General features: G+C 24.6%; 2 protein-coding genes across 3 annotated transcripts; both read right to left on the bottom strand.

The window, feature by feature from the left end:
* Nucleotides 1-2,044: 2,044 nt before the first annotated feature.
* LOC114125596 (acetyl-coenzyme A transporter 1-like) lies at nt 2,045-6,897 on the bottom strand. Its single transcript, XM_027989318.2, has 9 exons — nt 6,130-6,897; nt 5,926-6,052; nt 5,603-5,762; nt 5,348-5,502; nt 3,958-4,148; nt 3,392-3,576; nt 2,751-2,877; nt 2,436-2,651; nt 2,045-2,304 (listed from the first exon to the last, which is right to left on the bottom strand). Exons 1-9 carry the CDS (start codon nt 6,331-6,333, stop codon nt 2,110-2,112), a joined length of 1,560 nt encoding a protein of 519 aa, XP_027845119.2. The 5' UTR covers nt 6,334-6,897; the 3' UTR covers nt 2,045-2,109.
* Nucleotides 6,898-7,175: 278 nt separating this feature from the next.
* LOC114125595 (acetyl-coenzyme A transporter 1-like) lies at nt 7,176-13,738 on the bottom strand. 2 transcript variants are annotated; one of them, XM_050201266.1, is made up of 10 exons: nt 13,307-13,738; nt 11,862-12,047; nt 11,661-11,787; nt 11,350-11,509; nt 11,098-11,252; nt 10,460-10,650; nt 9,232-9,416; nt 8,266-8,392; nt 7,949-8,164; nt 7,176-7,817 (listed from the first exon to the last, which is right to left on the bottom strand). In XM_050201266.1, the coding sequence occupies exons 2-10, from the start codon at nt 11,952-11,954 to the stop codon at nt 7,602-7,604; spliced, it is 1,470 nt and encodes a 489-aa protein (XP_050057223.1). In that variant the 5' UTR covers nt 11,955-12,047; nt 13,307-13,738; the 3' UTR covers nt 7,176-7,601. The 2 variants fall into 2 exon arrangements, with proteins under 2 accessions (XP_050057223.1, XP_027845118.1); XM_027989317.2 differs by lacking the exon at nt 13,307-13,738 and having other exon boundaries at nt 11,862-13,135.
* Nucleotides 13,739-14,897: the final 1,159 nt, after the last annotated feature.

The raw sequence follows: 14,897 nt of genomic DNA on the forward strand, positions 1-14,897 counted from the left end.
TTCATTATTAAAATATTTATAAAGTATATAAAATATAAACATATGTAATAATTATTAATTTTATATTTAATACACTTTATAATTATGCTAGACTATGTATATCAGATATTTTTTCCCAAAAATTTAAAGGAAAACATGTTTAGTTTTTATTATGATAAATTCACACGGATTGAGGTACTAACTAATGTACCAGCTGCACGATTGTTTAACTAATGTCTATTTCTGAAAACTTCCAGAAAAGAGTGCTTTTTAAAAGCAAAGTTTATACTAGTATTTCTATTCTATTACGAAATCTTAGTTCATATATTTACCCCAATGAATCTACCGGTGAGCTTTGAAAACAACCATTTTATGATCTTATTATTATCAAAAATATAATATAATTGTAAAATACTTCTGTATGTATTTCCATATAATATGACTCTATAATCTACGCTAAATATCCCTTGCGTAAATTGCGTAAAAATGAGATATTTATAAAATATATTGTTTTGCATATTTCGCGGCTCATACTTTCATAAACTGTTTCCTGGCGCATAGTATAGGCAAACTAGGTACATAAATGCAATATCCCATGTTGTCTAGAATACATAAGTACAATAAGTCCTCGTTTGACGCTGAGGTTAAATCCCTAGAAAACATGACATTAACTGAAAAATCATTAAGTGAAACACTTTTACATACACTTAATTATAATGTGTTCCTGCCATAACAATGTACTGTTTAAAATTGTATGATAAAAATATTGCTCGGTGTAATTATTTTATTCCCACAGTATAGATTGTTTTTAAATAATATCAAATAGCATATTATATTAAAATTAAAGAAAACTTATAAGATTTACGTACGTATTTACAATTTGTCCAAAACATATAGGTATGTTGTAAATTTATTGAATTTAGGTTTTAATAGCTTTGTAACGTTTCAGTAGTTAAATTATTGATATAGTAACATAATATTATAAAATAATATAACGTACATTTGAAAGTTTGGAAAAAAAATTTAACAGTACGTTTTTGTTTTTTCATTTACTATTCATTATGATGAATTTAGAAAAACAATTCGACGTGTTTGTCACATTCTTGCTGATGACGGTATATTAAAATAATAATATTTATGACTTACACAATTAATTTAATATTGTTGTTGTTAATCATAGATAATAAAGAATGGATAGGCCACGCCTATGCTTATAACATTAGGTGCCTCGTTCCTAAAGAGCAGATATCTTTTGTCTCACAAAGGTGCCTGTATCTCAACTTTTGGTTATCACTTATTGAAAATCTGATATATATATATATATATGGATTAAAAAAAAAGCACCTACATTCATAAATTGTTTGAGAACGTATGATAAGGGCGATAAATAATTCTTTATTATCTATGTTGTTAATCGTCACCAACCGGCATAGATAGCGGTAGTTGTCCATCAATAACAAGCAGTCTATTATTATACGCTATAACAACTTATACTATAAAACCAAGTCCCGATGTTTTATCACGCACAAAACTTTTTACTGTTATACCTGACAATTTGCTGAACGTTTTAACACAACTTTTGTTTAAAGTTTTGTTTTTAGAATATCCTCCATTACTTGTTAAAAACGGTCTACTTTCAACACCATTAACAAATAAAATATTTAAAATAGTAAATGAAAATAATAAAATGGAACTATTAGAAATTAGAAGATAGATCATTAAATAATAAATCACTGTTTATAACAGTAATTTATATTAGTTAAAAAAATAATAATTATCATCTTTAACTTAACAATAATGAACATTAGTCAATGTCCACCGTAATATCTACTACTATTTGCACACCAGCCGAGATGAGTATTCGGCAGGCATGAAATGCTCGGCTTCAATTGTTTGAGGCCAAGAAACCTTATCCCGAAATACTAGTCTTACATAACTAGGTAAGCACATAACTGATTTGATGCACGATGGCTGTCATATTCAAATGAACATAATATTAAACAAAATGATTATTATTCGTGAGCAAGTCAATAGTAATGTGAAAATAATACAAAAACTTAATAAGTATTTATTAAAAATATTTTTATATTTATTTCAATATGTACGTAATAAAGAAAAATAATTTTAAACTTAAGAATTTAGGTAATTTTCTGGTTCTTGAATATTCATCTTAACTTTCCAATCAGATGGACTCTTACATTGCAGTTGTTTGATTATATTTTTAAAAATACTATACCAGATGAATCCAAAAATTGTAAATACAATTGTTTCAACGTAATATCCATTAACTATTGTCATACAATCCCCTCCATTCGATTTACACACCTACATAAAACAATAAAATATCAAAAATTAAATTAAAATTTGTTTTAATTATTTTATCGATATTATTTACTGTTTAAATAACTTTGTACAAATAGATATAATTACAAAATGTATAATATATAGCTGCTTACATTTTGAAGATGCGAAGTAGAACAATTATTTTTTGAATCAAATGTGCATTCTTTGACTGTTAATAAATCAATTGAGCTATATAAAACCGTTTTTGCCAATTGGCGTCCTAAATTTGAAAGAGTGTTCAATAAAGTCATGTATGTACCACCAAAACGATCATCACTTATTCGACAATAAAAAGCTACTAAAGTTGTTATCAATATATTAAATTGGATCTATAAAAAAATTATTTTCACTTTGTTTTATCTTTATCGTAGAAATTTTCTCACAATACCAATTTATCAATTAAGATTTATTTTTTCTAAGTTACTCACAATATTTATTGATTGTATCAACACTAATATCGCATAATAGTAAATTGGAATATCTACGACACCGTTATTTTTTGGTAGCTTTGATGCACAATAAACAAATATAAGAAACGAGAAGTTCCAAAATAATCTGAAATAAATAAATAATATTGTATATAATTATTATTTATGTACATAGTACACGTGTCTAAATTAATTGGGTGTTTATGAATTTCATATTTAAACAAAGAAGACAGTAAAATAAGATTCATAAAAGCTATTAATAGAAAATGTTTAAAAATACACTAACAAAGTTCTTGCATATAGTAAAATCTATAATAATATAAAATACATACAGTTTTAAACAGTTTTAAATTTCCAAAAATAATGTTTTGTCCATATTGGAGCTTAAAATGTCTATGAAAAATATTGTCTTTATACATTTTTACTTATACTTTATTATTATGTTAATATTTCAAAACGTTCAAAAAGAAAAGTTTTTATAAAATATTAATCATTTTACATAGAAATCCTTAATCATTCCATAATTATGAATTTAGTTTTATTATCATTATTATTTTTATTATTTTAATTATGTGGGTGTAGAGTTTATATTTTGAGATTTGACCGTGGTTAATGTAAAATGAATATTTTGTTTTTCATACTTGAAGGGAATAATGTTTAGATAAATGCTCATTGGTTTTGGACCTGTGGTGTATTTTACTGCAATCACTGGTATAATAATTTGCATGACATTCATTCCTGTTTGTATAATCATAATGTTATTTTTTGGTACACCAACATCTATAAGTTTTAAGTTCACCACTTCATCACTTGGAGATAATCCAATCTTAAAAAATCAATATATATTGCTTTTAAATGTAATTGTTATGATTTAAACTCTAGAGGATTGTCGATGAAAATTATAGTTATACTGTAATAATTATTAAACTTGTTTTATTAGAAAAAGAAGAAATATAATTTTAATAAAAATCGTGAATTATATTTTGTTAAGTCAATATTATGTAAACATTGAACCAAGAAAAGCTATAAGATTAATCATCACATAACATATTTTTGATATAGCAACTGCTCTATCTAAAAGACAATATTTTACAAAAATATATTTCATTTGGAAATGCATGAATGATATTTTGCAGAAAAAATGGTATTTAATAAATATATTATGTTAGAAAAACTTAAATTGTATTTTAATAGCACTCATACTTACCATCCATGTCAACAATGCTATTGCCAATATTCGAATACTGGGTAATTTAAAAATGTCCCATAAAAGAATATAGTTTTGAAATGTATTAAGCTTAATTTCATTATCCTCTAATGTGAAATCTTTTTCGTTTTTAAAAATTGCAATTAATGCTGTGATTGCCACAAATACAATTGCCAAAACCAGAAATAAACCTTAAAAAATGTAAACGATATAATAATATTTCATGCTTACATAATATTTAAATTATTGATGTTTTAAGTATACCACGCGTAAATCATTAAAAATAGAAAATAGAAAGTATCTAGTAAAATATTTGTAATATTTTATATTACTTATGAATTATAAGCGTTGCAAAAAGCCTAACAAATGATGTTTCACTAAATATTTGTATTGACAACAAAACTAAAAATGATGCATTAGATTCAGTGGCGCAATCAGAGGGATGGACCTCGGGTCCGGACACCCCCCCCCCCCTCTGGATTATGCCATAGTATTTATTTTTATTTTATATTTTTAAAGTTACCCAAAAGTTTTCATCAAAATGTATTGATTATAATTATTATTAGACTTGGTATAATAATGTAATTGTATTTATCAAGCAATGAAATGTATTTATAATGTATATAGTATATACTCAGGAAGAGAACAGAAAAACAATATATAATAAACAAAAAATTTTCCTTTACCCCCCCTTGAATAAATCCTGGTTGCGCCACTGCGTTAGAATTATGAGTGTATAATATATTATATATTGTAATATAATATATTATATTAATATAGTGATAGCACTGATAACGAATATCTATGAACTATGAACTGTATTTTTTTAAAGCAGAGATTAACATTATTAATTTCTTAAGGGGATTGGAAGCGGTGGTTTTCTGTCTTTGTCAAACACACGTGTAACTTAAGATCATAGGCGTATTCTATTTCCAACGTACCAATTGATATAATGAAGCGATATGAATTATGAAAACAAATATGAATTTTTTGTCAAGTTTATTTTAGATCGACTTTCTCACATTTTTATACTATCCCCCCCATCCAAATTCCTAGAAACGATAAATTAAAAAAAAAAAAAATTAAAAACTTGATATATTTCAATTTTTGGAGAAGTTTAAATGAAAAAAACAAAAATATAGGAAATCTGATCAAAAGTAGACTTGACAAATTCATACCTGTTCTCATAATTCTTATCTCTTCATTATATCAATCGATACGTTGGAAATAGAATACGTCTAACACGTGTGTTAGACAAAGACAGAAAATCGCCGCTTCCAATCCCCTTAAAAAGATTTGTTTATTACAAGGTAATGCTAATTAGTAATAAGTAATTAATAATTATATTTAATGCTTTAATGGCTGTTAATTGTATTTTCTGTCGATTTACTTCTCATAGTCATTATTCCTCCTACACTAGGCATTATCCTTAAATACTTATTACTAAAGTCCTCTGATGTAAACAGAATGAGGAATATGGCGCTCAACGTTGCACCCATTACTTGACCAACTGTAGCACATGTAGATGCATAGCCCACATTGTTTCTATATAGTATCATATTACGATAAATATATTACATACACATTAATCCAAACAATTACTATATAATATAAAGTATAAGTGTACGAAAATAAAAATACAAACTTTTGTAGTAAATTTAATGCCCAACCATCCACTACTATATCTTGGGTAGCAGCTAAGAAAGTACATAATATAACTACAGCTGTTAGCTTAAGTATGTTTGGTTTTCCCATTTCAGGTAACAAGTCATCGATACTGTTAGCCATATAAAAAAAGCATGCTCCTGTTTAACACAAAGCAATAATAAAACAAAAAAATTGATGTATTTCACTATTTTAACTCTTAGTTTGGCTATTAGAGCTATTTAAAATCTTAGACTAATACCCTAAATACTGTTTATTTTTAGGTGAAAACAAACAGTAAAAAAACTAAAAATACATGCATACCTAATAAAAACTGAACTGGAATGAGCCAAGACTTGCGCCTACCTATTTTTCGTACATAAAATGAATCTACCAAAGGAGCCCATAATAATTTTAGGCTAAACGGCCATGTAGCCATCCCAAATAAAGCCTAAAAATAAACATAATACCACTTATGCAGTAAAATAATTTAACTATATTAGAGATTAAGATGTCAAACGTATTTACCTGATCATTGTAAGTTATATTTTTTTTGTTTTGTAGAAGAATTGAAATAGCAGTGTATAAGCCTAGTGGCAGCCCTTGCATTAAGTAAAACAATAATAATAAAATAATATTCGGCCAATCTCCTTTCAAATTGGTTTTGGCTAAAATCAATTCGTTTTTCACTACCGATTTAGTCGGTTCATCTTCCTGTTTTGGCAAAGTCATGCTTACTCAAAAGTTTGGATATATAATAAATTAACTTCGTATTTCGTACACACCGTAAATCACATATTAAAAAAAACGAAAATGTTTAAAATGATTTTTAGGTAATATTTTATTCGCAATCAAACAATTCAATTGATAAAAAAATCATACGTTTTTACCAACAAAATATAAATCATCGAATAATCGTTTATATTATGTTTATCAGTGAACAATGTAAAATCTTATTCTAATAATTAAAGGTTTTGTAGAGGGAAATAGATAGCGAATTAACTAGTTAGATATTTTTTTTTGATAACCCTTGTAGGTGAGTGTACAAATTGTAGATCTTTAACGTGAGTTATTTAATGTAGTAATAAATACTAAGATGCAGAAGAGATAGATAATAGTATAATACTTATAATTATATACAACCAAAATCGATTTAGCGGTCAATTCAATGAACAATTATGTACTTTAAAATAATTTTTACAATATTTACAATTAGTATAAACAATTACAATGAAAGTAACCAATAGAGTTCGTCAATGAAATTTTATTTTGTCAAGTGTAACATTACGATTGATTATCATAAACTAATAATGTAAGATAAATATAAATGTTATAATATATATTTATGTATTATTTTAACGCCAAAATATAAATACGTAAAATATATAAAATATATTTAAGAATAATATTATTTAATTATTTTTGACATCAATATCGAATACTATAAATTTATAACGTATTTAATTGAAACTAGAATATGTTATTTGTATTATAATTTATTTTCAGTAATTTAAAATGTAAGATAAATAACTAGGTATATTTCCTGATTTTTTTATTCATATCAAATCGTTACATCCAGTACCAAATGAAGTTTATTACCATGATGAATTCCACATATTATTAACTATCCACAGTAATAAGGTAATAAGTATTATCATTATCGTATCACATGTCTATATATATTTAAACCATGCTCAAATAAATATATTAAAAAAATCGGTTATTATTCATAGAAAAAAACAGTTTTTAATAACAATAAGATACCTACACATTCATTATTCATAAATTCATAATAGTTATAATTGATGTGTACAATTATTAATATATTATTAAATGGCATTTAATAATTAACAAAAAATAATTAATATATTCTCGAATCAAAGAAAAGTAATTTTAAACTTTGATTTAGACACTTAAAATATATTGTATAAAATCAATTAATTTTTATTTTGTACATACTTACTAATATTGGCTATATGTTTTATTCGTTTTAAAAATGACTATGTTTTTACTTTCAACGCATAAGAATTCTCGTAATTTTCAGGTTCTTGAATATTTACTTTAACTTGCCAATGAGATGGGCTCATACATTGCATTTGTTTGAGTTTATTTTTAAAAATAATATACCAGATGGTTCCAACAATTGTACATAATATTGATTCAACGTAATAGCCATTAACTATTGTCATACAATCTCCTCCATTTAATTTACACACCTAAATTAAATAATAAAAAAATTAAACGCAAAATTGAAATTTGTTATCACTATTTTACCAAGGTTAGTTGTTATTTAAAAATCTGGTATAAAGATAATTTTAAACAAAATGTTTAATGTATAGCTGCTTACATTTTGAAGATGTGATGTAGAACAATTATTTTTTGAATCGAATGAACATTCCTTGACTGACAGCAAATCAATTAAAGCATAGGAAATCAATTTTGACGATAAACTTCCTATATTTGAAAGAGTATTCAAGAATGCCATGTAAGTACCGCCTAAACGATCATCGCTTATACGACAATAAAAAGCTACTAAAGCTGTTATCATTATGTAATACTGGATCTATAAAATAAAATATTCTTACTTTGTTTTATCTTTTTCATAAACATTTTTACCATACCATTTTATCAAATTTACTTATAAACTAAATCTTAATTACTTACATCATTTATTAATTCTATAACCACTAATATTGCATAGTAGTATATTGGAATATCTACGACGCCGTTATTCTTTGTTAGATTTGTTGCAAAAATAATAAATATAAGAAACGTGATATTCCAAAATAATCTGAAAAAATGATTATAATTGTACAATGTACATACATAATAATTTAAAATACATACAACTGTCTTAATTCAGATGATATTTATGATTTTTTTATTTCTGATTTCAAAGGTGTTAACTGATAAGTTATAAACAATATAAAATACAAAATCTTAAGTAAATTTATCAAAAATAATATTCTTTACTTAAGTTACAAAAGCGATTCGAATAACTTAATTTAATTTAATTAATATCGTTACAATCATAATAAAATAAGAAATTTAATGAAACTATATAATTTTATTTTAGAACTAAGTTCTATTGTTGGTTTAAATTATAGAGGGTAATTAAAGTTTAACGAATTGTTAATTTATCAAATAATTATTTAGAATAGTGAGCAATTTTTAACACTATAGTTTTTTTATTTATAAAAATTGTGAGCGAATTATTGAATTCTATTCTTAGCATCGTGGAGATTTTCAATTAAGATAAATAATTTTTATTTATTTTTGAATAAGACGGTTAATCGGAGTAATAGGTAAAAGAGGTTCCATTGTAAGTTTTAAATTTTAAGAATATAATTATAAACATAATATATGATTTAATTACTCCGTAGTATATTGTTTATACATTATAAATATTAAATATATTATGTAGAAATAATGGTGGTATAGAAATTTGTATGTATAGAATTTAATCAAAATAAACATTTAAAATGATTGTCTATTGATTATTATAATCATTCCAATTTTAGTTTCTCAACATTATTTATTAATTTTCTAGAATAAGGTATGCTTTGAGTTTATACTTTGGCATAAGATTTGAGCATGCTTTAGAAATAATTAATGTTTAATTATTCATACTTGATGGGGGTAATGTTTAGATAAACGCTCATCGGTTTTTGACCTGCGGTATATTTTGCAGATATCACTGATACAATCATTTTTATAATATACATTCCTGTTTGTATAATCATAAGGTTTTCCTTTGGGAAGCCAACGTCTATAAGTTTCAAGTTCACCAATTTTTCACTCGGTGCAAATCCAATCTTAAAAATTCAATAGGTGTTGCTTTTAGTTATAATTGATATAATTTAGCGGCTGTCGTTGAAAATTAGTTATATTGCAATAATTATTACAATACTTTTATTAGAATAAAGAATCAAGGCTATAATTAAAAACATTAATTATATAATGTGAAGTCAATATTGTATAACGTTATATTAAAATGTTCAAATTATTTATATCCATACTCAAAAGATAGTATATAAATTCTTATAATTACAAAAAAATTTATTTGGGTAATTCACGTTTCCACCAAAATAATATAATTAACCATTTGATCCCATTGCATTTAATATAACATTAAACTTATAGGTTAGGTAGAATTATAATAATATATAATAAGTAATAACTAAAAAAAAAAGAAATACATATTGTACTAATATCCAATAATACTTTAACAAAATTTAAATCAATGAGTTATATTAACAGGAAGTGTATTATTATATGTAAAGATTTGGGCATGAGACATTTTCACCTTTTACCTATAGGTATAGGTGTTAATAATTTTGAAAATTGGTATTAATTTACAACATTAAACAGTGCTTTATGATTGTTAAATAATGTAAATACATTTATCAAACCTTATCTTAAATATTTTTATTACTTGAATGATTTAACTTGTACCTAAGATTGACACTAGTAACGACCGCCTTTTTTGAAGATAATAGATGTGGAACAATAAGACTATCAAATCATTGTCTATAAGTTAAATTTATTCGTATACCTACCCTATTATTAATGTGTTATAAGTACTGATGGGGAAAGCAGGTTTCAACACGGAAGACCCTAGGGTCTTTAATCACCATATAAATAAATGTTGGTATGGTCAGTGCTCTCTCTAAAATACGATTTACAAAAATATATTTCGTTTGGAAATGGTAATCGAGTTTTATTTTTTTTTTCTAGGCGTAAACAGACACTGATAAAATCAAAGCACTGATTTCTTGGAAAAAACGATATACCAATTATTTAGTTAAATATTATGTAAGAAAAACTTAAATTTTACTTTAACTATATTCTTACTTACCATCGATGTCAACAATGCTATTACCAATATTTTCATACTGGGTAATTTTATAATGTCCCATAAAACAGTATAGTTTTGAAAAATGGTAAGCTTAGTTTCATTATTCTCTATTAGGTAATCTTTTTCATTTTTGAAAATTGCAATTAAAGCTGTAATTGCCATATATGAAATTCCCCAAACCATAAATACACCTTTAAAAAAGTATATGAGACATGTATTTCAGATTTACATAATATAATATAAATTCTTGATATTTTAAGTCTATTGCGTATAAATCATCAAAAATATTAAGTATCTAGTAAAGTTTTTTATATTTATATACATATTTTATATCACTTATTACGTGATTTATGAACTTTATAGAAGGGTATGCTGAATGCTAACAAATGACGTGTCATTTAAATATTTGATATAAAATAATTATTGACAACAAAACTAAATATGATGCATTAGATCCTACATATAAAATAATATATTAATATAGTGATAACAGTTATCTATGTATTATGAGCTATATTTTCTAAACGGAAGTTAAAACGAATGATTTCCTAAAAAAATTTTTTTAAACTAGGTTTAGCTAAATATTAATTATATACTAAATGATTTAATCACTGTTAATTATTTTTCTGTTGACTTACTTTTCATAGTCATTATTCCTCCTGTACTAGACATAATTCTTAAATACTTATTACCAAAGTCTTCTGACGTAAACAGAATGAGGGATACGGAACACAACATTAAACCCATTCCTTGACCAACTGATGAGCATGTAGATGCATAGCCCACATTATTTCTGTATAGAACCAAATTACGACATACATACACATCAATCCGAATGTTAATTTTATACTTTTAAGCAAATATATGTTCACGAAAATAAAAATACATACTTTTGTAGCAAATTCAACGCCCATCCATCAACTGCTATATCTTGTGTAGCAGCCAAGAAATTACATAATATAACTATACATGTTAGTTTAAGTATATTTGGTTTTCCCGTTTCTGGTAACAAGTCATCGATACTGTCAGCCATATAAAAAAAGCATGCTCCTATTCAATACAAATCAATGTTAAAACAAAAAAACTCATGCATTTCAATGTTATTAGTTTAGCCATATTAGGGCTACTTGAAATTTGAAACTAATACATTATAATATGTATAATATTATAGGAAAGATTAAACAAACTTAAATATGCATACCCAATAAAATCTGAATTGGAATGAGCCAAGACTTACGCCTCCCAAATTTTTGTACATAGAATGAATCTACCAAAGGAGCCCATAACAATTTTAGACTAAACGGCCACATAACTAGACCAAAAAAAGCCTAAAACGAACATAACAATTTTTTTTGTTAAGTTATATAAGTATATTCCATATTAAAATGCTAAGTTCATTTACCTGTTCTTTGTAAGTTACATTTTGTTTGCTTTGCAGAAGTATTGAAATAGTAGTGACTAAGCCTATTGGTATGGTTTGCATTAAGTATAGCATGAATAATAGAAATAAATTCAACCAATCTCCTTTCAAATTGGGTTTAGCCAAAATCAATTCGTTTTTCACTACCGATTTAGTCGGTTCATCTTCCTGTTTTGGCAAAGTCATGCTTACTCAAAAGTTTGAATATATAATAAATTAACTTCGTATTTCGTACACACCGTAAATCACATATTAAAAAAAACGAAAATGTTTAAAATGATTTTTAGGTAATATTTTATTCGCAATCAAACAATTCAATTGATAAAAAAATCATACGTTTTTACCAACAAAATATAAATCATCGAATAATCGTTTATATTATGTTTATCAGTGAACAATGTAAAATCTTATTCTAATAATTAAAGGTTTTGTAGAGGGAAATAGATAGCGAATTAACTAGTTAGATATTTTTTTTTGATAACCCTTGTAGGTGAGTGTACAAATTGTAGATCTTTAACGTGAGTTATTTAATGTAGTAATAAATACTAAGATGCAGAAGAGATAGATAATAGTATAATACTTATAATTATATACAACCAAAATCGATTTAGCGGTCAATTCAATGAACAATTATGTACTTTAAAATAATTTTTACAATATTTACAATTAGTATAAACAATTACAATGAAAGTAACCAATAGAGTTCGTCAATGAAATTTTATTTTGTCAAGTGTAACATTACGATTGATTATCATAAACTAATAATGTAAGATAAATATAAATGTTTATAATATATATTTATGTATTATTTTAACGCCAAAATATAAATACGTAAAATATATAAAATATATTTAAGAATAATATTATTTAATTATTTTTGACATCAATATCGAATACTATAAATTTATAACGTATTTAATTGAAACTAGAATATGTTATTTGTATTATAATTTATTTTCAGTAATTTAAAATGTAAGATAAATAACTAGGTATATTTCCTGATTTTTTTATTCATATCAAATCGTTACATCCAGTACCAAATGAAGTTTATTACCATGATGAATTCCACATATTATTAACTATCCACAGTAATAAGGTAATAAGTATTATCATTATCGTATCACATGTCTATATATATTTAAACCATGCTCAAATAAATATATTAAATAAATCGGTTATTATTCATAGAAAAAAACAGTTTTTAATAACAATAAGATACCTACACATTCATTATTCATAAATTCATAATAGTTATAATTGAAGTGTACAATTATTAATATATTATTATATGGCATTTAATAATTAACAAAAAATGATTAATATATTTCATAATATATTTTCGAATCAAAGAAAAGTAATTTTAAACTTTGATTTAAACACTTAAATATTGTATAAAATCAATTAATTTTTATTTTGTACATACTTACTAATATTGACTATATGTTTTTATTCGTTTTAAAAATGACTATGTTTTTACTTTCAACGCATAAGAATTCTCGTAATTTTCAGGTTCTTGAATATTTACTTCAAAGGATTTACTAATTCGTACAAATTAAAAATTAATAAATACAATTTTAAATATAATTATGTACATACTTCTAAAATAACTTTGTATGGTGTTAAGCTAACTGAAGTTTGGCTAATTACAAAACCAGTGATGGTACAATACCCATTTGGTTCATTGGATATTGTACTTCAGTAACAGTATTCACGTGACCACCTTCTTTAAACTTAAATTCCTCTATTATTTTTAAAGTCTTGATCTATTCTATATCTCTGAATGCACTATTCGATAAAATAACAGTTTGATTCATAATTGTTAATTAGATAAGTAAAATCTTCAATTTATACTTGAAAACGTGTAATGCAATAGGTTCATTACAATAATAAATAACTGTATTAAATAAAAATAATAATAAATAATATATAAAAAATAAATAATATATGTATTAAATAATTGTATTTTAATGTTGTCAGTATTCAGTTATTATCATTAAATCGGTAAAAATCACAATTATTAATCATTATAATCGTGATAAATACTAATTAAACTTTGAATTTTATTGAATTATATTAATAACATTACTATACACACAAAGTATGTGCATTCATCGCTAGATCGCGAAGTTTTTTATTTAATGCACGATATCTAAATAAAACAAGATTGCTCAATTTATACGAAGTATAATATATAATAATATTATATTGTAGCCACAGCCGCTACCTGTAGTATATAAAATATAATGCATCATTTGTCATTAAATATTGTTTTTTCTATAAACAATGTAGTTTTCAAAATATTTGGTCTCATTAACAATTTTCCATTGCATTATCTTGACCGAAATAAATCATTTTTATGAGTGAACATTCTAAACTATTTGTACTACGAACCTTTTTTGAGGAAATTTAATAATCTTAGCCACGAGTCTAAAAATAAAACTGATGTTGCACTGATAATATATCCTCTTAATTAATCATTATTACTTCAGTCATTGATGTCACGTGATCGACTACTACAAACTCGTTGTCGTGAAAATTTTTTAATTTAAGAATAATTAACTTGTGGTATGATTCTAAGTATGAGTATTGATAGTATGTCAATATGCCTTATTTTTATTTTCAATGTTTTCTCAACCTAGAGATACTCACATCACCATTGCGTACTACTATAATAAAAAAAGAATTAACCAACTAAAAATAATAAAAATATACCATGAAATATATTTAGTAAATACGGTCTCCTTTCAGCATCATTTATCGTACGCCAAATTTTATCAATGAAATCAAATAACCATTTAAGTATTAAAGAAAGTATTTTTTACTAAAATAAAAAAAACCAATTTCCTTTTTATAAAATGTTATGGTTTATACTTATTTTAAGGTATTATGTTAAAAACAATACTTCTAAATTGTATGCCCAAAATACAAATAATTTATTACATGACAGTAAAATGTAAAAATATTAAAATATGAGTAAGTATATATGAGTAATAATAATACGAGTAATGATAACAAGAA

The sequence above is a fragment of the Aphis gossypii genome, chromosome 2, assembly GCF_020184175.1.
Source record: "Aphis gossypii isolate Hap1 chromosome 2, ASM2018417v2, whole genome shotgun sequence".
NCBI lineage: Eukaryota > Metazoa > Arthropoda > Insecta > Hemiptera > Aphididae > Aphis > Aphis gossypii.

Excerpts from the sequence above, each read along its gene's own strand:
- LOC114125596 (XM_027989318.2), bottom strand. The coding sequence starts at position 6,333 with ATGACTTTGCCAAAACAGGAAGATGAACCGACTAAATCGGTAGTGAAA. Across the intron at positions 5,503-5,602 it reads GCATTAAATTTACTACAAAA|AAACAATGTGGGCTATGCAT; the intron begins GTTTGTATTTTT and ends GATACTATATAG. Across the intron at positions 4,149-5,347 it reads AGGAATAATGACTATGAGAA|GTTTATTTCTGGTTTTGGCA; the intron begins GTAAATCGACAG and ends ACATTTTTTAAG.
- LOC114125595 (XM_027989317.2), bottom strand. The coding sequence starts at position 12,065 with ATGACTTTGCCAAAACAGGAAGATGAACCGACTAAATCGGTAGTGAAA. Across the intron at positions 11,253-11,349 it reads GCGTTGAATTTGCTACAAAA|AAATAATGTGGGCTATGCAT; the intron begins GTATGTATTTTT and ends GGTTCTATACAG. Across the intron at positions 8,165-8,265 it reads TTATAGAATTAATAAATGAT|ATCCAGTATTACATAATGAT; the intron begins GTAAGTAATTAA and ends TTTATTTTATAG.